Source organism: Vespula pensylvanica, chromosome 19 (assembly GCF_014466175.1).
Source record: "Vespula pensylvanica isolate Volc-1 chromosome 19, ASM1446617v1, whole genome shotgun sequence".
NCBI classification, from domain to species: domain Eukaryota; kingdom Metazoa; phylum Arthropoda; class Insecta; order Hymenoptera; family Vespidae; genus Vespula; species Vespula pensylvanica.
Window position 1 is genome coordinate 490,701 of NC_057703.1, and position 25,160 is coordinate 515,860.

Here is a 25,160-nt window from a genome sequence, read left to right on the forward strand (position 1 = left end):
TCGAGTATCGTTGATCAGTTTCAAACTTTAGCGCCATTTTGGCAAAATAAATCGAACCAATAGGAAAGCTCATATTCTCCGTCCTCTTTTTCTACGTCTTTCGTATCTAAAATTCGAACATGAGCGGGAAAGGAAATTTCGGGGCTGACATCTTGCGGGGTGCATTCAAGAACGTCTTGCGCGACGAAAAGTCTCGAATCGATTTACACGTTGAGTTTTAACTGCACACACATATATATATATACATACACATATTTATATGTATGATACACACATATATATATATACATATGTAGAGAGAAAATCGTCAGAGTAGAGAAACGTCGTCTGTCGTGTCTAGGAGCCTAAGCGACGGCCCTTAGGGTTCGTACAATTTTTTTATGTGCAAAGGGTGGCGACAAAAGAGAACGTACAACGAAGAGGGAGAGAAAAGGAGAGAGGAAGAGAGAAAGAGAGGGAGGGAGATAGATAGAATAAGTAGTGCCACGTGATAAACGAAGAAGAGGGAGAGACGTTAAGGGGAAAGGGCTCGGAGGGAGAAGGACAACAGATGTCCTACTGTATGACGCACGGGGATATTTAGCCTTCGCGAGGATAGTCGTTGCCTTGTTCCTGCACGTTGCGGAAGTATAGTGGTTACGAAAAAAAGAGGTTAATTTCGCTCTCTCTTCCTCTCTCTCTCTCTTTTCTTTCTCTCTTTCTCTCTCTTTTCCTCTATCTCTTCTTTTCTCTTCTATCACGCGTGCCAAAACAAGATTTATTTCCGAAAGGATTCTCCTTCAAATTACAAGTACGTATTTCCTTTCGAATTTATCGAAAACAATTTGATTAATTCATTCGTCGTTATTAAAAAATCGACGATCGTGTTCGATATTAATTTATCCAAGCATTCGAACGAGTTTCGTCGATTATTTTTCTCGTATTTTAATTACTTGCAATTATGATTGTAATTACGATTATACATACGTGTGTGTATATATATATATATATATATATATATATATATATATACGCGTACACAGTAATCGTTAATTTGGTAGCATTGCTTCCAAAAAAAAAAAAAGAAGGACGATGTCCCCGAAATAATAAGTGCGCATATTAGGATAATCCTCGATGATGTGCGAGATTTCGAAGGTCCAACGAAGGATCTTTCGCGATCAGGACCCACCGCGAATACGTGAGAAAGCAAAGGATAATCGTTTTTTGAAAAACGAATCGGAATTTTCCAAATCTACGCCGAATTCACCGACTGCATTGCAACAAAGAGCTTCCACGGCCAGTTTGGAAAAGTGTTTGAGCGAGCCAGGATTCTTAGAAAAAGAATTGAAGAACGAGAATTGTTCGAGAATAAAGACAAAAGAATTAGCTTCTTTTTCGTCAACCACGTCGTTATCTCTGAAAGTTAACGCCGATGAGAAACGAAAGGAATCGTCTTCTTTTGTATCGACGAACGTTCAAGATTTCATCGTCGAACTCTCTACGAAAGTGCCTTCCTCTTCGTCTTCTTCGCCGTCTTTCTCTTTTTGCGATAAAAAGGTAAGAGACATTCGTTTTCTTGTACTAAAGAGAGAGAGAGAGAGAGAGCATCGTAATAATCATAATATTAATAATTTGCTAATTGTATGCCCGCTGCGTCACGAAATAATACATATCTGCGTCGTTGCAGAATGACGCGTATCACGTGACCACAGCGCGTGATTCGAATTAGTAACTACGTAATAACATTTAACAGATAATAATGATAATAATGCTCCAATTTTGATCGTCCCTCTTAATTAATTATTGCGACAAATATTACGACGTTTTCTCGATCCTCTTTCTTAAATTTCTATCGAAATTTTAGATAATATTAGCAAGCACCGCGTAAGTAATATACTACGTACGTTAGGCGTTCGTAGAATGCGCGTTACGTAAATTATTTACGTAGTTTATTTTAAGTAGCGTTATTCAATGAACCGAATCGAAAGTAATCTCAAACAGTGTTACCACGTTTATTGTTAATGATCGGCGACGACGAATCGATTAAATATGCATAGTTGAGAATGTCGAAATGGGAAAGGCGAGGTTATGGTCTCCGACGTATGGAAATTTTAAGTAAGTAGAATTGATTTATCGCAAAGTGCAAAGAACGTGTCCTAAACAAATTCCAGGATATATCGAGCGTACATACGATGTCGTATACGATACGAATACAAAGATTACGCATCCGTGAAAAGTTAAAAATGTCACGTTGTGTTCTGCCGAAGAAACAGTAAAGTCACTCGTGCGGAATAAACCTTGAAATAGATATCGTTCGTTCATCGACATCGAGAAAAGCTTTAACAAGTTTTATTTTGTTATTTATAAACGTCGATTGTTACATTTAACTCCGACGATGCAGTGCAATTTTTTTTTTCTTTTTTTCTTTTCTTTTCTTTTCTTCTTTCTTACCGCGTTCGTAGAGAACATAATGATGCGTACTATTCAATAATTACGTAGAATTCAATGATACTTCATCTAGTTCACATCTTCGTGTTCTCCTTCGTACTTTACAGAATTATATTATATTTTATGTACATATTAATACATATAGCTTTTATATACGTAGATACATGTAAACCGATACGTAGCGCAATCTTGAATCGTGAGTTATCCTCGAGGAAACGAAGAAATATAGTTACTTTTGACCGCAAGAACCAGTTTCATCGTTAATGAAGTTTCCACTGGTGTCAGGTTTAAAGAGTTCACACATACCCAGGTATTATATTATAGGTACCTACTTGGTATGTCATTAGTAGAACGAAAGGAATATAGGAAATAATGTGATAGAAAATTATATCTGTTGCTCCAACAGCTTTTTCATCGATAGGTATAGCAATCGGGACAAAAAACATTTTCAATCGCTGTGATTATTATTAATTTGATAATGGTGTCGTCATCGTCGTCCTCGTCCTCGTCCTCGTCCTCGTCCTCGTCCTCGTCCTCGTCCTCGTCGTTGTTGTTGATCATCATCCTGGAGAAAAGGTGAATGATGCGTTGTACGGATACGACAGATGTTTCGTTCTTAAAATTCCTGGAAGAGAGACGCATCGTAGCGTGCAAGGTGATCGTACTACGACATGCAGAGGGCCCCGAGATGAATTAGGTTCGGACCTGGAAGATGCGGGCCTGTTGCAGGTTCCTTTCCACGGATGCCTTCCTTTGTGCGGAATTTGGATTAAGGGGCTTTCATACTCACACGTTATTTTTCACGTTATTATATATCAAGAACTTATCGTATCATCGAAAACATAGCCGTCATTTTGTCTAGTTATACGTAATAGGACAAGTAGGTACCTTTTTTATCGACCGCGATCAATAATTATTTAATTGTTAGAATGGTATTAGATTTTGTTTTAATTTTTTTTTTTTTTTTTCTTAGCATTGTCTTTTATCTCTTATGGATCGTTGTAAAACGTTCGAAATCTAATGTAGATCGAGTCAATCTCTAAAAGGTTCAACAACTCCAATGACTTCCTGAAGATTTCCATGTTGTACCGTTTTATTTTACGTTCGAGCCACATACGAACGCGAATAGCTTTAAGCGGAAATTCGCTTGCTAATACTACGTACATACGTTTATACATAGATACATATATAGATATATACATAGATTATATATATATATATATATATATATATATATATATATAACAACATGAGGGCATTGACCGCCTATGTTAACATTCGATCGGAATCGCGCTATTTTTGGTAGAAACAATTTCTCAGTCTCGTAACTGTATTCTCGAGAAAGAGAGACGTTTCGATGAATATTTTATCGAATTTCTCATCAATTGCACCGACTATCTCAGATTGGTTATCGTAGAATCGCATTAAAAGTTCATATTTATTGAAAAGGCTAAAGAAAAATTGTCGAATTAACGTTTAATGACAAATAACTTTGCTAATTATTTATATTATCTTATTTTGCGTCGATTAATCTTACAACTCGGTAATTAAAAAAAGAAAAAAAAAAATAATTACAATTTTTATCTTCTATTCAATTGATCTATTTTGTCTCTAGAACTCGAATAATATCTGAAAAATATAATCTTTTTATCTCGCATTGATCAATTTTATCGTCGTATTCTTTTTTATTGTTTGAAGGGTCCGTGAGTCTTCTCGAATTCTTTTTCTAGTTAGACAGTCGGACGAGAGAGGCGTGAAAACATTTAGAGGCAAGCGTTCAGTGTGAAAGCAGCCTAATTAAGGCTGGAGCCAGCGTGGTCTCGAGGTGCAGCTTGCCGTAGCGGAGCTTCAGTTCGATGTTTACGCTCGTACTTTAAACATTTTTCTTGACTCCTTTAGTTTCGTACGTACCTATCGTACCAGGTGTTGTCTTCTTTTTTTTTTACGTTTATCGATTTTATTACATTATCAATTAAATCAGTGGTGACAATCTTCTTTAGTGATCTCTTGATGTTCATCGAGTTAGATTTGAATCGAACAACGAAGTTGTTTTTTTATATATATATATATATATATATTTTCTTCATCGAAATTGCTTTGGAGCATTCTCCTTTTTTTTTTTTTTTTAACAGTACGACTTAATAAACAGATTTTTTCAACGGACACTTAAAATCTGCTGCGAGTGATCCACGTCGAAATTCTAGTATGTATTTCTATGTATTTATACTTTTAATAATCAAAATCATTTAATTTAGATTAAAGTCGAAAGCATCGTGTATGACAGAAAGATTATACGATGTGAATATATGGGATAACATTATTATTATTATTATTATTAATGAACGAGATTCGTTGTTAATTCAAACATTACTAGAATAAAAGGATGCAAAAGTTCAAGTTAACTATCCCATTTTATTTTTTTATTATTTTATTTATTTATTATTTTTTTTTTTTTTTTAATTAAAACACGACGTACATGAGTTTTTTCATATCTGAATAATCCTCTTCAGTATGTGATAACATTCATTCGAAACGTATTTAAAAATTTACGTGTGTGTCTATGTTGTGTATGTGTGTATATATATATAATATATATATACACATATGCTTGTTTGCAACGATGTAAAATTGCGTAACACGAAGGCGTTTTGTATTTGCACGCCCATTTGACGTATTTCGCCTACTTAAGTTCACGCACGTACACTTATCGTACACCTATCTATATAATTAATATTTGTTTGCTTAAACAACAAAAAAAAGAAGATAGTCTTTCGAGTTATGGCATATAACAGACATTACTACATTGGGTGACCCACTAATTAAAAAAAATTCGCACTCGTACTCATTGAATTTATGAACGAGGGAGTGTGTGTTTTTTATGAATTATTTAAACGACTTCGTGAAGATATTCTTTTTTTATTTATTTTTGTTTTGCGTGTAATTCTTAATAGTTTGTTATCTTATATCATGATACGAGATAATTAAGAATAATATTGAAAAATATAGAAAGTGATATAATAAGAAATATTTAAATAATATAGTCTCTTCGGTATTAATGATAACGATATCGATTTATTATACATTCGATTTGAACGTAGCACGAAGCTCATGCCTTTTATAAAAGGCGACCCCGTAGCGTGCATACTATGGTTACATCCGTTGAATAATTATAAGATAACGCTTATCGTAGGTTCGCGTCTGGCGTACTTTGCTCGTAAATTTAAGACAAAGATTTGCTTTGAAACCGCCAATCGTTAGACTAGATATCGACTACATAAACCTTTTCGATAGCTCGATTAGCGTCTATCTAGCATTAACAAAACGGAAAAATTATATCTCCTTTTTTTTTTTTCCTATAAGGATAAAAGATATTGAATATGTCGTTATCTCTGTAATTAATCGTCGGCTAACTACCACACATTCGAATGATTTTTTATTAAGAAACTAGTTTATAATGTAGATACATTTATTTTTATTCTTCCGTTTTGCATTCTTCCGTTTTGCTTTTACAATGATTATTTCAAGTGGTAATTTTAACTTTCTAATTGTTTTATTACATACACTTTGAAACTTTTTATCTACGACCAAGCGATCATTCTTCTCTCCATTGTCCTTTGAATTAATATTCTCGCAAATATTTATATCTACGTACGTCTAGAGACATAAGCTCATAAAAATGCGATGTGGAATTTAATAAAGAAATTTTTAACGATTATTTTATTCGAGTTAGAGCAGGAAAGTATTTGGAAACGTATGAATTTCGAATGTAATAATTTTCATGTATATATAATATTTTATATATATATATATATTCGTTTTTGTCGCATTATTTTTATAATGAAAAAAATTTGCTAATAGTAAGGCTTTTTATAGAGAGAAAATGTTATTGATAATTGGTTGTATTGAGAGTCACGGTTTTGAACGATTTAAACGATCGGTATACTTTCAAAGTGACCAAGTTGTCGGTCTTAAAAGATTAATTCAACTGCAAACTGGTTGCACCGCGTTCAGAACTAGATTCTCCTTGTGAGACTGAGATTCTTATATACAGGGTGTGAAATCATTTCCTACGATCGACCGGTCAACAATTTCGAACGACTTTCGATCGACTTCGTTTCGTATGATAAAAGAAGAAAAAGGATAATTAAAAATGATTTATAATACATACTTGTATACGTTCTCGATCGTAGTTTTTTTTAACGTGTCTACTCGCTATTGCTTTTTTTTTTCTTCTTTTCTTTAACATTTAATATTTCCTTAATCCATTCTATTTTCTCTAAGCAAAAATTTTGTTTAGGTTTTGAGCCGAATAATGTTCATCTAGAATGATGAATGATTTGTAATTTCGAATTTCGCGCGCGTTGACGTTTATCGAGATAAATCGACTTGGACGTCCTGGATAAAAAAAGAAGCAGATAAAAGAAAATAAAATAAAAGATAAAAGATAAAAAATGAATAGCAAAAACGCGTGTTAAATTTGCAAAATGACAGACGTAATCGTGAACTCGAGCATAAATGCACGTGCGTCTTATGTACGCGGAAGTACGTAAGTACATGATGGAGAACGAGTTATATTTTTAAACTTACATACGTATGTACATATGTAGTATAACGTCGACGATCTTTAACGCCGTTAGAAGAGAACATGGTGCACGCTTCAAGCATAATAGTCTTCATTTTTCATCAATGAAATTAATAGTAAATAAATACAATCGTTCGATTGAAAAATCTCGTGTAAAAACAAAGTAGTTTTGAAATTAATTTTAACGCGCGAGAAGAATTGGTTCACGGTTAGGAAATTTCCAATAACGTTCTATTTTTACTTTTATTACGAATAACCTTGGACTATAATATCATACGTACTTAGATATATAAATATACGTACGTATATGAAAGATTTTTAAATAATATGAGAACAGAGAGAGACCGCGTGAAACGATTATTTTCGAATGCAAAGGTAAAAGTGCACTCGGCTATTGTTCGTGTACTCTATTGCTAGTAGTCTGTCGTTGCAGGAGTCAAAAAAAAAAGTTTAAAAAAAGGAAAGAAAAAAAAAAGAGAAAAAACAAAATAACAAAAGATGCAGAATTCTCTCGGTTCTAATGTTACTTTCTAAGAATAAGAGGGACAGATCGCGTAAAATTGTTGCGTCTGACGACTTCACGGCATATTAACGTCGCCGTGAGCATTTAAAAGTCATTACCACGAGATAGAAAGAGAAAAGACCTTAAGATTTTCTTACGACTTTGCAAGCAAATGACTATGTGACTTCTTTCTCGCTGAGATGATTTCATGACGATAAAATTTAACGTTCGCTTTGCTCAGATACCATGACCGATCGGTTTTTAATCAGAGACTAATTCCTTAAATATTTTATGAATCGCGAACGTGTATATATATATATATATATATATATATATATTATAGATATATGTACATAAATAAATTTCATTTGAAAGCTATCGTGAATTTAATAATCAATTTAAAAACATAATTATTATCTTTTATTTTGAATTTGATAAAAGGAACTATCTTTATTCTAATATTTTCAAAGTGTTATCACTGTAATTACGACAGAGAGAGAGAGAGAGAGAGAGAGATAGGATTGTGTGATGACTATGAAAATAGTAAATGATGAATCACGTTTTCGTCATTGTTTCTACTAGCTCGCGTGCAAAAAAAAATTGCATAGGACAATTGCATTGGTCAAAAAATAGAATCGTTTCTTCCCGCGTGTTAAAATATCATAAAGTATGAAAGAGAAAACGAAGATTCCTGTATAAGTACTCAAACGGTGAGTAGGACGATTTAACGAATGACCGTGTATTTTCCTGTATGCTATCATTTTCTTTTCCTCTTGATGTCTGTGATAAATTAAAAAATTTAATATGATCGTCGTAACGTCGTCGAAATAATTGTTTACTAAATTAATTTTGTTTTTTACTTCAAATATTTTCGTAACGTAATAAACGAGCTTCTTATTTTATTTTTTAAGAGGAGTTCATCGACGAAGCTCGAAATAGCGTCGTATCCTTCCCCTCTTCGAAAAGAGTTAGTTAGGGAAACAACATTCGGTTTCGCTTTTTCCAATTCTCAGGGATGCGAGAAAACAAAGCCTAACTTGCAGGCGTCGCGTTCGCTTTCTAAACGGTTGAACGAATTTCCTCTACTCGTGATGAGAATCGTTCAACGCTTGCTGTTACTGTTACTAGCTACTGTTGCGTCCAGTTCGATGCGATCGAGTAGAACGCGATCCTCTGGTTGAAGTTCTTTTTTTTTTTTATCGTCTAATAAAAATCGATTCAAGTTAAATTCAGTCCTTTACGAAGAGAACTGTTTTGAATAATTTCGAAGAAAAAAGAAAAAGAAAGAAGAAAGGAGATCATGGAAATATGAATAGAAATTATTAGACAGGAATATTCATAATCAATTAATATTCTTCGTGTCATTTTTAACAAATTATTCGTCGATTTGAGAATATTATTTAATTAAGTGATTATCTATAGGACAAAGAAAATATAATCTGGATTAAAGGACGCGAAACGATGACAATAACGGAGATAAAAGAGAAATGGCTGACGCGACGAGGAGAATTAGGTATTCGATGATGTCGGAAGTGCAACGTGCTCGTTATCGGCTCTCGATTGCTTTTCCGAACTTCTCAATCAGCCACAATTTCCGGCTCGCCGTCGAGAATCGATCGTCGAACCCGCCGATGTCGTCTCGTCTAATAGACCAGAGTACAAAATTTATCGCTCGAAGATGCGCCAGAAGATGCATTGATGAACCGGAAGATGCGTTGATGCACCTGCAACTTTTACTTTAAAACACTTTGCCGTTCCGCTTCTTCTTTCTTTCCTTTATTTTTTATTAGACTTTTATCTGATTTTTTTCAAACCTTTTTTATCAGTTCGTTGCACGCAATACAACATCTTGATTTGCTCGATCGAAAACAAATCGATCAGCGTTATTTACAATTGATTTTTATTTAACGAGTAACTTATCGAAGGATCGAAGGAAAATTATTTTTTACGTTAGTTGAGCTTTGAAATATTTTTTTCAATCGTTTCTTCTTCATCATCGAACGGATTTAATCGTTAAGATGAACGAGGAATTCGATTAAACGAGTCGCGAAGACGATCTCGATGGTCAGATTACGAGAGAGTGAAAGTACTTGGTGAACAGGTGGCTAAGACGGGAAGCGTTTTCTAGCGGAGATTTCAGTCTTGTGAACGATCTCGAACGAGATCAACGCGTTTATCTTTCCTCGTATAGATACACGCGAATTTCAGAAATTACACCAAAAGTTGTTTAGATTAAAAGATTAGTAGTAGGACGTATGGATCAACGATTGTCGTAAACAAAATTTATTAAATTATTTACAAATCTTTCGTATAACAAATTCATTTCTATTGAAATATTACGAAGAAGGACATTATTTCACAACTTATAATTTTTACAAATATTTTACTTAATTTCGAATTAATATCACGCGTTTGTAACGAAGATAGAATGAAAGAAAATTATACATAAAAGACAAGTAATTTCTAAAGTACAGAAAATATTTCGCACATGTGCGAGTGCATCGTCCGCGAGTTCTTTGCTATCGACGACTCAAGGAGGATTCGAGATGCGAGAAGGAGAAGAAGCAGGTAATAGCCAGAGGTCGTATTGCTCTTATTAAAGGGTCGCCGTGGTCTGATGCAGGTGGCTGCAGCCGTTGCAACGGCGAAGAAAGCTTTCGATAATAACAAAGGGCTCGACAAGAGATAGCGATCGCCGTTTCATTCTGCCGCCTTTCGAATCCACCTCTCCATGATTTTTAATAAAGGTCGAGTACGGGATCGATCTATCTTAAAAATTTATTTATCTTTTTTTTTTCTAAACTAAGGAACGTATATATATATATATTTCTCTTTTAATTTAATAATTGCAATTATTTGTTTTTATGTAATTACTCGCGTTACACTAATCATAAAGTTTGATATTGATACGTGATATGTGCGATCGAGATAAAGCTTTTCTTTTTGTTTTTTTTTTCATACTTTTTTTTTTTTATCTTCTCCTTTTTACCTTTCATTGATATTCATTACTCGTATGATTTCAAAGTAAGAGCAAAAGTATTTATGATCGACGCTGAAGTTAAAACGTTCTTTGGAGCATGTTATCTCGACTACTAGAAAGTGTATATGATTTTCTTGCAATTATTCGATGCATCATCAATCCTTTTTCACGATGTCGAAGACAATATTAATTTTCTTTTTTCTCCACAAGTCGAAGAATCTTTGAAATAATTTCTATGGGACGATAAATCATTTAATTTTTGTTTTATAAAATGATACAAAAAAAAGGGAATTTCAACTCACGAATCATCGACTTGTAAAGTTTCGACCACATAACGTAAACTCATAATTAAATGTCGGCGAACTTCCGTTTGGGGTAAAAATGAAAGGATAGCGGTTTGTGCCCTTTCACCTTGTTCCCACGAACGTAAAAAAGAAAAAAAATAAGTCGAGTACTCGGATAATTTGAGTTAAGACAAAAATATTCTATCATGGAGAGAAAATGATAGAAATAGAGAAAGAGAGAGAGAGAGATTCTATTTATACGAATATATATGTGTGTACGAAGTACATTGTAACTAAGTAAGTACGTGTCTCTCTATATAAATTATCTGTGTATATGTGCGTAATATATATTATCGCTTATCTATACGTACGTCGTCCTTGTGTGGGCATTATCTATGCATGTGTAGGATTGTTCATGCGTATGGAAGATTATGGGTGTGTCGGTATCCGTTACACAGAGAGAGGTCACATGGGCAACGAGCGCGAACTTGTCTCCTCTCTTGCCTCGTGCGTCTGTCAGTTTGCATCGTGCACTCGAACGAGCGGGAAGTGCATTCCCTCTCTCTTTCTCTATCCAACTATTTATCTATCCATATCATTATTATATCGCGAAGACGTGACATACAGGACTTCTCGGAGCTTTGTTTTCATCCCAAAACGATCCCGAAATATTGGAATTTTTTTTCTTTTATTTCTTTTTTTCTTCTTTTTTTTCTTCTTTTTCTTTTTAATCCTTCGCATCATCGACGAGGTAATTATTATCTTCAAATAATTTTTAAAGGACACGTGTACGATAGATTTTTATTTAGTTTATTCCTTTTCTTAAGCATGCAATAATTTTTTTTAACGATTTCAATTACATTAGAATTATTAGCGAAAGATTTCGATGATAATTATGACGAATAATTAATTTTAATGATGATTATTAAGCGTCGATATACGTATCACTCTTTTTTTCTTTTCTTCTTTATTTCTCTGTTTAATTTCTCGTAGATGCATCAACAGGACAATTATGTATCGTTTGTCTTGAAGATCCATTATTTAGACTATTATCTTGTCCCAGTAAGATCACAGATGACATTCTAAAAGAACACTTACGCTTTTCCGTCTTAGTTAATATCATCGTGAGTCATGAAGACGAGTCATTTCAACGATCACGTAAGGAATTCCATGGTCAAAGTTGTCCTTTTTTTTTTTTCATATACATAGTTTTTTCTAGTCTTTCGCAAAGATCTCTTTTCTTAATTCGCGACGCGTAAGTTATAAAAGAGAGATCCCTTTTCGTTCGTAAGCTATGCCCTTTAAACTTGGAGAGTACCCTCGAGTAATGCGATCGTCTTCCGGGGCTCTAGACGTAGTTTGTATTGTTTTCGCTATGCCGACGCCTTTTAAAAATCACGAAATTATTCAGACGACTAAATTCGATATCTCCATGGAGTTGAAAATTTAATCCAACAAATCGTCTCGGATCTTTTATAAAAGTAAGAATTTCTTTCGAAAGAATACAGAACAAACGAGCTGAGAGATATGAAAGTACTTTTGAAATTTAATTATTTGACGTGTATCGTAGTATTAAAATTTCCAAAAAAGGTGACGTAAGGGTAGTACGTGCTCGATGTTCGATTGCTCGATCGTCTCAAAGATTTTCATATCCGTGTCAAGAGGGTGCAACGAAGCATAAACGTGTTCGAATCGATCGGCTTAAGAAAAGAAGAGAGTGGGGCAGGGGTAAAGGGGAAGTGGTTGGCGAGAAAGAAATAGAAAATTTGCTTTTCTTCTTTCAGATCTGTGTTCCGTGCATAGGTATATTAACGTATTTTCTCGTGTAGGTAGCTTACAATTATTTAGACGCGATTCGTGTTCCATTCATAGTCTCGGCGATCGGAAAAAGTCGCTCTTCGTCGAGCGATATAACCAGAGTGCATTTTTTCCCGTACGTGCGCTTTACTGCATTCGTGTTTCGATGCATTCAACATCTCTTTTCCCGCCCTTTCTCTCTTAGCTCGAGAAAAGTGGAAATAAAATATGATTCGTTCATTGATTTAATAACACTTACGAAATTGGCCAGAGTTAATTATTTCTCTTTCTTTCTTTTTTTTCTCTCGATATTTCAGATAATCCTTTGATTTTTTGTATCTATTGAAATCACGAACATGTTGTTTCACGATGATACTTTGGTCTTTCGAAACGAAACGAAACGAAATGTAGAAGATATTCGTAACAAAAATATCGTATGCACATTGATGCGCTCCAAAAAATCAGGACACGTATGCACAATGTATAAAAAAAGGAAAAAAAAAAGAAAAAAGGGTATTACGTCTGGTGTCATTATGCAAGCAGTACGTTTCTCTGTAGGACACCTTTTGTACGATCTTTTGTTGACGCACGAAACTGACTGTGAGTGAGATAAAGACAGAGAGAGAGAGAGAGGGAGAAGGAGAGGGAGAGATAAAGAAGAAAGAATAAAAAAGAACATCGTTCTCCGTGAATGTGCACAAAGCTTCTCGTGCGCGTAACGAGTTCGTAAGAGATACGCCTGGCTCTCGCACGTTAACTCGTTCATATTTCCATGAAAATCCGTTTCTTTTTCCTTTCTGACGAACGATGAAATATGATTAAGCATAAAGAAAGATAGAGAGAGAGAGAGAGCACGTGTCCTTCAAAAAGCTTAAACGATTTTATTTATTTTATTTATTCTCAATAAAAAAGAATAGATATATTAATGAAAAGAAAGGAAATGTATTAATCGTATTTAATTGCATATTAAAATTGTGATTTTTGTCAATTTATTTTTTATATATTAACGAAAGAAAATTATCTATAGAAATTGTTTTGAACAAGATATAAGAAAATGTACGTAATAAAATAAAATAAAATGAAATAAAATAAAATAGATATTTTTTTTTTTTTTTTTTTCACATTGATGACTCTTTCTCTCTCTCTTTTTTTCTTGATCATCTATAAGAAACTTTGTATACGAGTAACTATAGAAAATATTAAGTTCCAAAGCGTGCAAAAGATGATGATGAGCATCGAAACGAGTCTCTGTGAACACGCTACGGTACTCAAAAGTTTCTTCACCGTGACCAACAAACGATAAGTTTCTTCCTTTCGAGATGCACGTTAACTCGCTCTTCGAATACACCAAGCGCGAAACACTTGAAAGAAGGCGACATTACACTAACTATATACATACATATGGTGTCTGTGAGTGTGTGTATATGGTGTCGTGTGTTAGGAGAGATCCCCTAACTTTTTCTTTCTCTCTCTCTCTGTCTCTCTCTCTCTCTCTCTCTCTGTCGTCCCTCTTTCGTGTTTACGTACGCGTCAAACAAACAAGTTCTAATGAATTCGGTTAGATAAAGGGGAGAGAGCCAGAACTCAGGAAGGAAGTGAAAAATATTTCATACTTTTTTGTCCGGAAGTTCTTCCCCTCTTTTTATTTATTATTTTTTATTCTCGTGTCAAGTGTGCTGAGAAAACACAAGGGACTATGATAAATTTAGTAACAATGGATTGTATTATTAGAAATTCCATTGAATTAAATTGATAATGAAAGATGGTAGATATAGATACTACAGAAATTTAGTCGTAATCTAATTACCTCGTTCGTTAATTCTCTTAAATTACATTCAGTCATACGTCGGAGCATGTCCTTTCGTTTTCAACCGTGATTCGTTAGGAGAGTAAAACGAGAGAAATCATCGTCGAGCATTCGTTTGTCATGTTAAAGATCGTTAGCAGATTGTTTGTTCTCACATCGTAAAAAGAGAGAAATTTTTTGTCATTGATTTCAAAAGACATTAGATCGTGAAAACACATAGAACAAGGATAGAAATTACTTTTTATGACATTAATGATCGATTGAAATTACTTCATAGCGTAGAATTTTTCAATTAGGTCAATGAAATTATCGTCCATATTATTTCACGTAGAATAAACTAGTTTATTAAATCGATATACATGTAGTCAATGAATCAATCTCTGAACCAAAAATAAATAAAAGAATTAACGAACAACAAGTACGTCAATGAAGATCGATAAAATCTAATAAGGAAGTCACAATCGCAGAATCGAAGAGAAGACTTCCGAGTTGTTGTTATTAACAATTATTAAAGAAGAAACTTTTGTAAAGAAAAATAAGAAGAAAACTAAAACCAAAAATCGAAAGGTTACATAATAATTTTCGACATTTTTCATTGGCCATTGAAAGGAGAATAAATACACTGCAAGTATTCGTTTGTACGTAACTAAAAAAAAAAAAAAAAAGTTCGATGTATATGGCAGAAGAATTTTTTTCATTCTAAATTGATCAAACCGGTTGTGTCTAGATTTTATATCATGCGTGCGATTATAAAATGCAATCGATGCAATTTCACGAACGAGATATATCTAATAGTAATAATAATAATAATAATAATAATAATAATAATAATAATAATAATAATAATAATAATAATAATAAAGAAATTGCTGCGATACTCCATAAAATATTTATATAATAATAACTGTATTACCAACTGGTAATAACACCGTTAATCAAGTTAACCACTTGTTTTTCAGGTGATTGCTAACGGTCTAAAGAACGATTCCTCGGACAGCTGCGACGTTTTGACGAACGGTGAGTCACTCATTTTAGATTTCCTCTATGATCTTCATTCTATCTTCTCTTTATTCCTTTCTTTTTTCCATCGCGTGTCATCGTAAAGAGTTATAACCAGCTACAAAGGGTGATCCATTAGTCGGATTAGACGAGTAAATCCTGTGTCATCGGCCTGGGATAGAAATGATCTATAACCTTCAGTAACATTTCCTCTTCTCCTTTTTAATGTTACAATATGGATTTAAAAGGAAATCTTTATAGGGGCTGTCCGTTCGTTAGAATTTTCAATTATTTTTTATTTCATTTTATTTTATATTTTAAGTTTATCCTACGTTACCGACCGTGTTAATATTCATTCATATGATTCATTGATTATTGAATGCGTAAAATCAGCTGATTTATATATATATCAATGAATTAAATCTAACGCAACACAGTCGGTAATGTAGGATACATTTAAAAAACAATGTATATATATATATATATATATATATATATATATATATATATAATAAAGCTAAAAGAATTCGAGTAAAAAATTATTACTTATTAAATTATTAAAATTAATTTTTCCTTTTTTTAGATGTTATTTAATTAGATACATTTTTTCGCGAAATTAGTATAAAATCATTCCTGAACGTGTCCTTAACTCGGTATCATTTAGAGCAGGCGTTCATCACGAGCTGCCTGGCACGCATTTTCTCACGCTACTTCAGCTGCTCCTTACGGTGCAATGATCTCTCTCTATCTCTCTCCTCCCTTTCGTGCCCGTACACATCTGCCTGAAAATTACTTTTATCTCCAGCCCTTTCCCTCTCGCCACGACAATTCGTTCGGCTCGTTCGTTGCCGGACCTTCCTTCTCTCTCCCTCCCTCTCTCTCTCTCTCTCTCTCTCTCTCTCTGTATCTATCTATCTATCTCTCTCTTTAAATTAATGAACATAAGCCTTTCGGTATAGTGACTATCATTTCGTCGAAACTTGTCTGTGGTTTTGAATGCTATCAATTTTTTTCTTTTTTTTTTTTGCAATGAAAATTGTTATTTTAAATAATAATTTTTATTTTTATAATAAGCCATTTAACGATTAGATTTACACTCTATATTTCAGAAACATATCTTGATTAAAATTAGAAGTAATTATTTCTGAAAATTATCCTTTACGTGCACAGTCTATAGGGTAAACAGTTTCTAAACGATTTTGAAATTGTAAAATTACAAATCTAGAAACTTTTGGTCCATCCTGTAGATATATAATCCAAAAAATATTTCGATTTCACACGGAACGAATTGTAATTAGAAAGTTCGAAGATTTACTGTCGATAACGTGTTTATAAAACGAGAGACAGGCGAGAAAGTCGTCGAACGAATTAGATTGATTATTACCTTTGCATCGATGGTTTCACTTTCGATAGAAAAAATTATGCAATGCTCGTTCCTTTTTTTATTTCTTTTTTTTATTTTTATTATCGTTTTCTTTTTTTATTTGAAAGAATTAAAAAAAAGAAAAATCGAAAGAGACAGAGAATAAATATTTTGTAATAAGGATACAGCAATAGTTAGAGATAGTAATTCGAGAGATTTGTCTGGATTCGTTTCTCTTTAGTAATAAAACGTCATCGTAGTAGTTAGTTACGTTACTCCAATTTCTCTCTCTCTCTCTCTCTCTCTCTCTCTCTCTCTCTCTCTCTCTCTCTCTCTCTCTCTCTCTCTCTCTCTCTCTCTCTCTCTACCTCATGGTTTATTACCTCATCAAATAATTTTCGTTCGGCGTATATAACAAAGTTATCAAACAATCTACACTAATTTTATTTTCGCAATTTGCTCAACGTTAATATTCTAATTAATGTGCAAAATTTGAGATGAGAAAAAAGAGAAAAAAAATATAAGCAAATTTCTTAATCGACATTTTATCATTTTCGTTCTTCTAATTGTCCATTTTCATTTAGAAACTTTTGAAAATCATTGTTCGTAGACAACATAGAAAAGTCATAGAAAAGAAAGAAAGAAAGAAAGAAAGAATGTATTCTCTCTTGTCTTAGAAAATATCAGGACACTTTTCATCTTCTTTCTCTCACGACTTTGGAAAAGAAAGGAGTATAATCGTTGTAACGAGAAAAGGAAAGGGGAGGTGGTTGGGAGGAAGGAGGGATTCTTTTACACGACTAATATCGTCACGCATGGTCGACTTTTCGTTCGTGAAATTCACTTTCCGCTCGTAAAGTCAAATAATCCGAATCGGATTCGCTTCCCCGTTTGACGAGAGAGTAAGAGAGAAGAAAGTGAGAAGCCTCCTTGTGATTCGATTTCATTTTATTTTCTATCGATCGACGATGACTTAGCACTTCTATTGATCATTCTTATGTTACTCAATTATTAGAAAGAAATCAAATGACGAAGAATCACTTCAATGTTCCATTAAAAGAAAAAACAGAAAATAAAAAAAAAAGAAAAAAGACGAAGAACAAGTAATCTCTCAAAACTGTGTAGATACGTACGTAAACGTCACGAAAATGCATAGGTGGTTTGTGCAAGATAGTGGATATTTTTTTTTTTTTTTTTGAATGCACCCTGCGGTTTCATTCTCACCAAGAAAAAGATTTTTTTTGCATGGGGAACACTCGGTCAGAGATATACTACCTATCAGTATAACGAGCCGTCTCAGTTGAAACAGAAGAACAACCATCGAAACAAGAGAGTCGTACGTCTAACAAGCTACCGTAGAATGCATGCAACGTCGAAATGCATCCTCGGTGCAGTGTCGCACTGCTTGCTTGCTTGCTTTTACCAAGAGAGACCTGCTGCGCTAATCCCGGAAAAGAAGTTCGAGGCTCTCTTGCTCCTTGTCTTTCTTATTACGAAAGTATCCGTTTGTCCGTCCGTCTCTCTCTCTCTCTTTTTTCCTTCCTTTTTTATCCTTCTATTTTTGTCATTATTTTTTGTTCATCATTATTTTTCTATAAATCGATCTTTTCCATATCCATCATATTTCTTGTCTCGCGAAATATCTGTACGAATTATTAATGTATTTCTTTATCTTTATTTTTATTCATTTTTCTTTTCTTTTTTTTTCTTTTTATTCTTTTTACAAAAAAAAAAAAAAAAAAAAAAAAAAAAAAAAAAAAAAAAAAAAAAAAAAAAAAAACAAGTTTCGCATGGCCTCGCGTGAAACTTCGCGAGACAACCTTGATTTTGTTTAGTCGTTAGACACCTTATCAATGTCATATTATTTATTCAACATTACCTATGCAAATATTTGACGTATGTAACGACATCGTGACACACTTCTCACAAACTTCCATTCCAGTTTTTCTCCTACTCTTTCTACTCGTCCTCCTCCTCCTATTTTTTTCTCTTTGATCGCAACGACAAGTTTTAAGAGGGTCGATCCATTAGTTTTAACGCGATAAGCTGATGGTGAAATAAAAAATTCGATGTTTAAATAAACGCATAAATCACTTAGTTCAGAGAATCTCTAACGGATTCCAATAGTTAACTGGTTTAAAAAGTTTTTCTAATTTCAAATATTTCCCATCTAACGTTATTAATATCTTTTATTATTTTTAAAAATCTATATTCGTATTAAATGAATAATAAATGAGAAAACTAGAACGACGAGAAGAATCTATTTAAAATAATACTCGTAACTATTGTTCGGGTTAAAGTACTACGGTTATCTCGAGTTGAAGAACGAACGATAAGCGAGCAAATTCAATCGTCAATATTTAACTAATTAAACGTTTATAAATTATTCGAGAATATGTCTTAGATAAGCCGACATGGGAAAGACGTTTTAAAGGAGAAAAGAAAGCTGAGAAAAATCAAGGTTTATTATATCGAATGAGATTCAAATTTTATATACATAATATTATTAGCTTCACCTTGAAATATTACATACGTACATACCTACTCACAGACATATATATATATATATATACACGTTATACTCATACATATACGTACGTATAGGACGTATGTAGTGCTCCGTAGACTCGTTCAAACTCTAAACCGATTAGTGAGTACGCGAAGCCATAAGCAAAACTATATAGAAAAGCATACTCTTTGATACGGTTCGTCCGGAAATGCTTCAGTGTGATATACCACGATGTCCGAGGAGGGTTCAGTTAGGGAAAAAATTGCATCGTTGGAGGGTGAATATTAAAATTATTGTCTGAGCTCCTTACGAAAGGGGAAAAGAAACGAGGGAGGGAGCTGGGAGCGAAAAGGAAAAAAAAAAAGGAAAATCGTTCGAATTTCATTTGGTCTGATAAAAAAAAAAATACAAATGATCAATGATTATTGATCGAGTTCATCGTATCGCGAATAATCGAATAAGCGATGACTCCTCTCGTTTGACTAACTCCAAGTGTATGATTGATTGTTCAGGAAGAAAAATGGCACCGGTTTTGGGTGTCCCACCGCCACCACCACCTGCACCTCACATGGGACCTGATGGCCTAATTTTACCTAGGAAACCTTACAACCCTTGCCTCACATCTACCAATCATAAAGATCTACGTAGAGAGTTACTTTTTAATCAGAAAATGTAAGTTGAATAATATCATTTATTTATACATATGCATTTTAAAATTCAAATTCAAAAATTTTGCGTTCTGATCGATCATTTTAATAACGATTGTTATGCGATGCATTTATTATTTTTTTTTTTTTTTATTCTTTTTTCTTCCAGAGGTAGAAACGTGTTAAATCAAAAAAGTGAGTTACAGAGAGCGTTAGAAAAGCAAAGAGAGAATGCATCTAGAAAAGAAGCTGAGAGAATTCGTGAAGAAACTTTTAAAGATGATCCAAGGACAGCATTGCAAAGGGCGATAGAGCAAAGAGCAAAACATATTCAAATAATGGTGAGTTGAGAAATGAAAAAGTAAGTAAAGTAATTGTAAAACATTGCTGCTCGTTCATTCCATTCAATTTGCAATGATTTAATTTTTTCATAAAAAAAAAATTACGCTATACCAAATATAATTATATCATTTTTATTCCATTCCAGCAAGAGCAATCACAACCAACGATGATTGAGCCACCAAATAATCTCTTGATAACGGCAAGAGCGAAATTAAGACCGCGTACTGACTCGCAATGAATTAGAACAAATGTGGAAATTGGATCGAGTGAAACGTGAACAAAACTAACGATCATTACGTTTTCCTTAATGGATTTTAATATCGGACGATCATTTTTTTAGGACGTAATTTTGTGTACATAGATATACATACATACAACATACGTACATACATACATACATACATACATACAACATACATACATACATATACACACGTGCATATATATATATATGCACATTAAAGATCATTTTTTAGAAAAGCAGGACCATAAACTCGCACTCCTTATAGCCATAGGTAACAAAAAAGGCAAACGCGCGTATTTAAGGAAAAAAAAGATATGTATGTTCCACATGAGAATGACGAGTTTGTAATATCTCTTTCTTTTTTTCATTTGTAAAGATTGAACAGAGAAAAAAGATAGAAATAACTTTAGACTATTTTTATGAGGAGTACGATTCGTAGTAAACGTTCATACATAGATAGTTCAATGATAAAATACGAATCGTTGTATCGACTGTTAAATGTCGATATTAATTGCCCTACAAGTTGCTTTCTATTTAAACGTGGAAGTATTATGATGATGACGACGACGACGACAATGATGATAAAGATGATGTAGATTCGTGTTCAACAGACAAAGACGAATTTATTTATAATGATAGTCTCTACACCATGGTGAGAGATTCTTCCGTGCCTCTACATGGACTCGTTGCTGTTAGTTGGGACACACTATACTTTCACTTGATAATAACCATGAACCATGAAAAAAAAAGTGTGTGAAATTTACTCGACTCGTAGAAAAAAATGTCGATTTTCTTTTTCTTTTTCTATCAATTTTATTAACTCTATTAAAGAAGGACCATAACTCTGACGCTTTCGGCTAATAAAATATGTAATGATTTTTAAACTTTCTGAATCTGGTATAATTTATAGTCAGGCAAGCGGTCGAGACGCAAACACTGAAATAATAATAATTTTTTTTTTGGGTGAAACATAGAGAGAATATTGAAATCAATATCTTGGGACCATACACATAACGCAAGATTGGATGATAAAGAAGAAGGCCTTAAATGAAGTAGCAAAGCCAGATATATGATATAAGATTTTGTGGAAGAGAAAATATATATCTGTATTGTATCATACCGTTTCATATAGTAATAGTTAATTAATAAGTAGAAGCATGTGGTTATTGATAATGCATACTGTTTCAAGACTGAAGGAACATGGACGAGATCAAGGCTTGAATATTCTAATATGTTTTAAATTACTATATAGCGAATTAAACAATATGAAAATAGTATCTATTTGACGCACTTATCATCTCATTGATCTGAAATATCGTTGAGTATATAGTTCTCTTGATATATATATATATAATTATAATGAAATCGTTTTTTGTATCACTGCCACGTTTTCTGCACTAAAATTTGTTTATTGTTCGAACCAAGTTAAATACAATATATCAAGAGCGTGACGATTATCACAGTGGTACAATTAAAATTTCAAATATATTTTATTTCATATAGTGATCTATAAAACATTCCTGTCATTTCCGATAATATATAGGAGAAATCAACAATAAAGAGAATACAAAAGCTATTAAGAGAAAAACTCAACGAATGAAAATAAATCTCCAATATACTTCGGCAAAAAACGATCGATCGATTTAATTTTTTCAGGTACGTATTCGTTCAAAAAAAAGACGTAGAGAATATAAAAGACTTCTTCGGTAATATTCGTAAAACAAATATTTTTAACTTCAACGTCTGAGCTGTTATTAAAAGTATAAAGTACTTATTTTTTTTTTGTTTTTGCTTTTTTCTTTTTTACATTATAGGGGCTCATAGCACCCATTACAATATTTTTTTTTTTTTCAAGGGCAAAAGAAAGAAAAGATAATACTAATATTATGATGGTAACAAAATACTTGATGTACGTTTACTTGCGATGAATGCTAATTTTACATTGACGAGACAACTTTACAATGATTACGCTAAGTGCCCTCTGAGGGAATCGTAAAAGTGAAAATATTTCAATAATCATCTCCTCGAGAAATAACTTCCTTGCAAGTAGGACGTAATACAAGAGTATGCTCAAATTGGGCAGTATAGCATCCTTTGACATCGACTAGTGGCGGATAAGCTTCAACTGCCCCTTTGTCGCACAAATCTTTTAATGCCATTTGATACTTGGTACAACCGACGCGATCCAACCAACGTTTACAAAATGCTAAAGTACCTAGGAAACGAAACGAAATTATGTTAGAATTATTTTCCCTATAATATTCATCGAAATTATCACGCGTTATAATAATTTCTATTCCTTACCAAAGTGCTTGTTAATAACATTAAGTAAAAATTTGCTGCTCTGTAATCTGAGCGGAACATATCCGGTATCAAAACTTTTCATATAATGAGAACAATCCAAATCATCGTGGACGACACCTCGTCCGGTAGATCCAAACGTTTCGATCGCATAAAATTCATTTTCTTCCATTCTTGTAGCCTCGCCACCTTTAACTATCGGTACCGTTTTTCCTGCGTGTATTCGATAAGGTGCGATTGAATGTCCATTCAAATTTCTGATTGATTTAACCTGAAAAAAAAATTCATTAAAAATTGATATACATATAGTAGTGTAAATCCTGCTCAGTTTACGTACCTGATAAGTTTTACCATCTATTTCAACTTCGTACGATTCCATAACTTCTTGAATAGCAGCACCAACATCGCAAAGCTGAACATCAATACCGGCAGCTTTAATTCCAGTATTAGTAGCATCGCGAACTGCTTCAATAAGTTTATCATATTTTGGATTAAATGCTAAGGTGAATGCACAATCGATAATACGTCCATTGATGTGTGTGCCGAAATCTATTTTCGTAACGTCATCGTATTCCAAAACAGTTGGATCTCCAGCATTAGGAGTATAATGAGCTGCGCAATGATTTCTTGAACAACCGGTTGGAAATGCCAATCCTGCTTTCAATCCGTCTTCTCCTATTAATTTTCTAGCTGTATCTTCCAATTCATTGCAAATTTCTATCATTGTCATTCCTGATTTAACCTGTAGAGAAAATAATTAATATATGAGACTTATATTTTAGGGATTTAACATCAGTATTAAGGATATATAATTATATACCCATTTCATAATATGTTTTCTTGTCTGTCTATGTGCTTCTGCAGCTTGTCTAGCTTCGTTGTAAATGTCGCTATGCATTCTATCCAAAGCACGCGCTTCTTCGCTTGTAAAACGATTCTTAGCACTTCTTTCGTCGATTCCAGCAGCAGGAGGATAATCCATTATTTCTCCAATAGGGAAGTTACCATCGGGAAATAATTTTGAGACAGGAATCGAAGGTCGTTCAGTTTGTTTAACTCCACCAGCCTTATTACGCGGTTTACGTTTCTTCTTCTTTTTTTTAGCGTCTTCATTTTCTGTTCCAGTTTCAGCTTCATTGTCATTGACTTCTATCGATCATTCATTAAGAACAAAACAATATTGTTTTATTAAATATAGCCATAATAAAATTCTGATAATTAATAATATAATTAAGGAAGGTGAATACCTTCAACCGCTGTATCATCATTTTTTATTTGATCATCCTCCTTTGTTTTATCATCTCCTTCTGGTACGTCTGCACTTGCTTCTCCAGCACCTAGACATAGAAATGTTTGTAAACATTAAATAAATAAAATATCATACGTGTATTTCTTAATATTAAATTACTTTTTTCATTATAATTGTTATATATATATATATATAAAATAATTGTTTACGAACTATTTATATAAAGGTTAATTAAACACATGAAACAGAAACGAATAATGCTCATGTTTTAAGTATAAATCGTTCCACATGTTACACATTTTCCGTATCAACTTATTATTTAAAAAAATAATATTAAAAATGTTTTACATAAAAAATATTATGATCAACTAACACAAACGTAATAGTTTGTCTTACTTAAAAAATAAATAAATATTCATTTAGAAAAAAAATCTTTGTTATAATCACAAGTAAAAAGAGTAAAAAAGTACATTGAATAAAACGTTGTTGGAAGCAGCACGAGTGGTCGAGCGAACACACCCAAAAAAAATCATAATGTAACGTACCGGCCTTCTTCTTCTTCTTCTTCTTTTTTTTCTTTTTCGATGCTTCTGCTGCTCCACTTTCATCCTCTTGATCTACGATCTCATCTTTTTCCTCGTCTATTAATTTTTCGGCTGACTTGCCGACTTCTTCTAGTACAGCGGCCATTTTAAAGAGGAAGCTAAGCAATGTGCATCGTAGATATTGTATGCGTCGGTAACGTAGAGCGAACTCTCTATTGAATTATCAACAAAAAATCTATAATAAACGTGGGTATGTTTTTATTTAAAAATATACTGTATACATATATATATATATATATATATATATATATATACACATATATGAGTGGAACCACGAGACTAAAATAAAACTAAGTGTCCGATTATGAACTAAACTAGACTCGAGTAGAACAATAGACTCGAGTAAATCATAAATAGATATTTTTCTTTAACATTATCAGTTCTCTGTTTTACTACGCGTGGAACAGAGAGAGAGAGAGAGAGAGAGAGAGAGATACTAAGGCACGTGTGAATAAAAAGAGAGGGCAAAATAGTACTACTTGAGACGGAGCGATGTTTTTGGAAGGACAGTCGAATGCGAGA

The 25,160-nt window shown here is 33.2% G+C and overlaps 2 protein-coding genes across 5 annotated transcripts; one reads left to right on the forward strand and one right to left on the reverse strand.

Moving 5' to 3' along the window:
* The first annotated feature begins 468 nt into the window (after positions 1–468).
* Positions 469–22,076, forward strand: LOC122635736. 4 transcript variants are annotated; one of them, XR_006328735.1, is made up of 7 exons: positions 469–790; positions 1,103–1,536; positions 15,339–15,396; positions 19,763–19,922; positions 20,067–20,238; positions 20,385–21,352; positions 21,458–22,076. XR_006328735.1 is itself a non-coding variant. In XM_043826288.1 (6 exons), the coding sequence occupies exons 2-6, from the start codon at positions 1,114–1,116 to the stop codon at positions 20,475–20,477; spliced, it is 906 nt and encodes a 301-aa protein (XP_043682223.1). In that variant the 5' UTR covers positions 469–790; positions 1,103–1,113; the 3' UTR covers positions 20,478–22,076. The 4 variants fall into 4 exon arrangements, 2 of the variants coding, with proteins under 2 accessions (XP_043682223.1, XP_043682224.1); XR_006328736.1 differs by having other exon boundaries at positions 20,385–21,232; XM_043826288.1 differs by having other exon boundaries at positions 20,385–22,076.
* A 291-nt stretch (positions 22,077–22,367) lies between these two features.
* Positions 22,368–24,765, reverse strand: LOC122635690 (methionine aminopeptidase 2). Its single transcript, XM_043826199.1, has 6 exons — positions 24,579–24,765; positions 24,032–24,121; positions 23,605–23,942; positions 23,122–23,526; positions 22,788–23,055; positions 22,368–22,698 (listed from the first exon to the last, which is right to left on the reverse strand). Exons 1-6 carry the CDS (start codon positions 24,721–24,723, stop codon positions 22,493–22,495), a joined length of 1,452 nt encoding a protein of 483 aa, XP_043682134.1. The 5' UTR covers positions 24,724–24,765; the 3' UTR covers positions 22,368–22,492.
* Positions 24,766–25,160: the final 395 nt, after the last annotated feature.

Coding starts and splice junctions, on each gene's coding strand:
- LOC122635736 (XM_043826288.1), top strand. CDS start 1,114: ATGATGTGCGAGATTTCGAAGGTCCAACGAAGGATCTTTCGCGATCAG. Junction 1,537..15,338: donor TCTCTTTTTGCGATAAAAAG/GTAAGAGACATT, acceptor CTTGTTTTTCAG/GTGATTGCTAACGGTCTAAA. Junction 20,239..20,384: donor CAAAACATATTCAAATAATG/GTGAGTTGAGAA, acceptor ATTCCATTCCAG/CAAGAGCAATCACAACCAAC.
- LOC122635690 (XM_043826199.1), bottom strand. CDS start 24,723: ATGGCCGCTGTACTAGAAGAAGTCGGCAAGTCAGCCGAAAAATTAATA. Junction 24,122..24,578: donor GAAGAAGAAGAAGAAGGCCG/GTACGTTACATT, acceptor TTCTATGTCTAG/GTGCTGGAGAAGCAAGTGCA. Junction 23,527..23,604: donor GAAAACATATTATGAAATGG/GTATATAATTAT, acceptor TTTTCTCTACAG/GTTAAATCAGGAATGACAAT.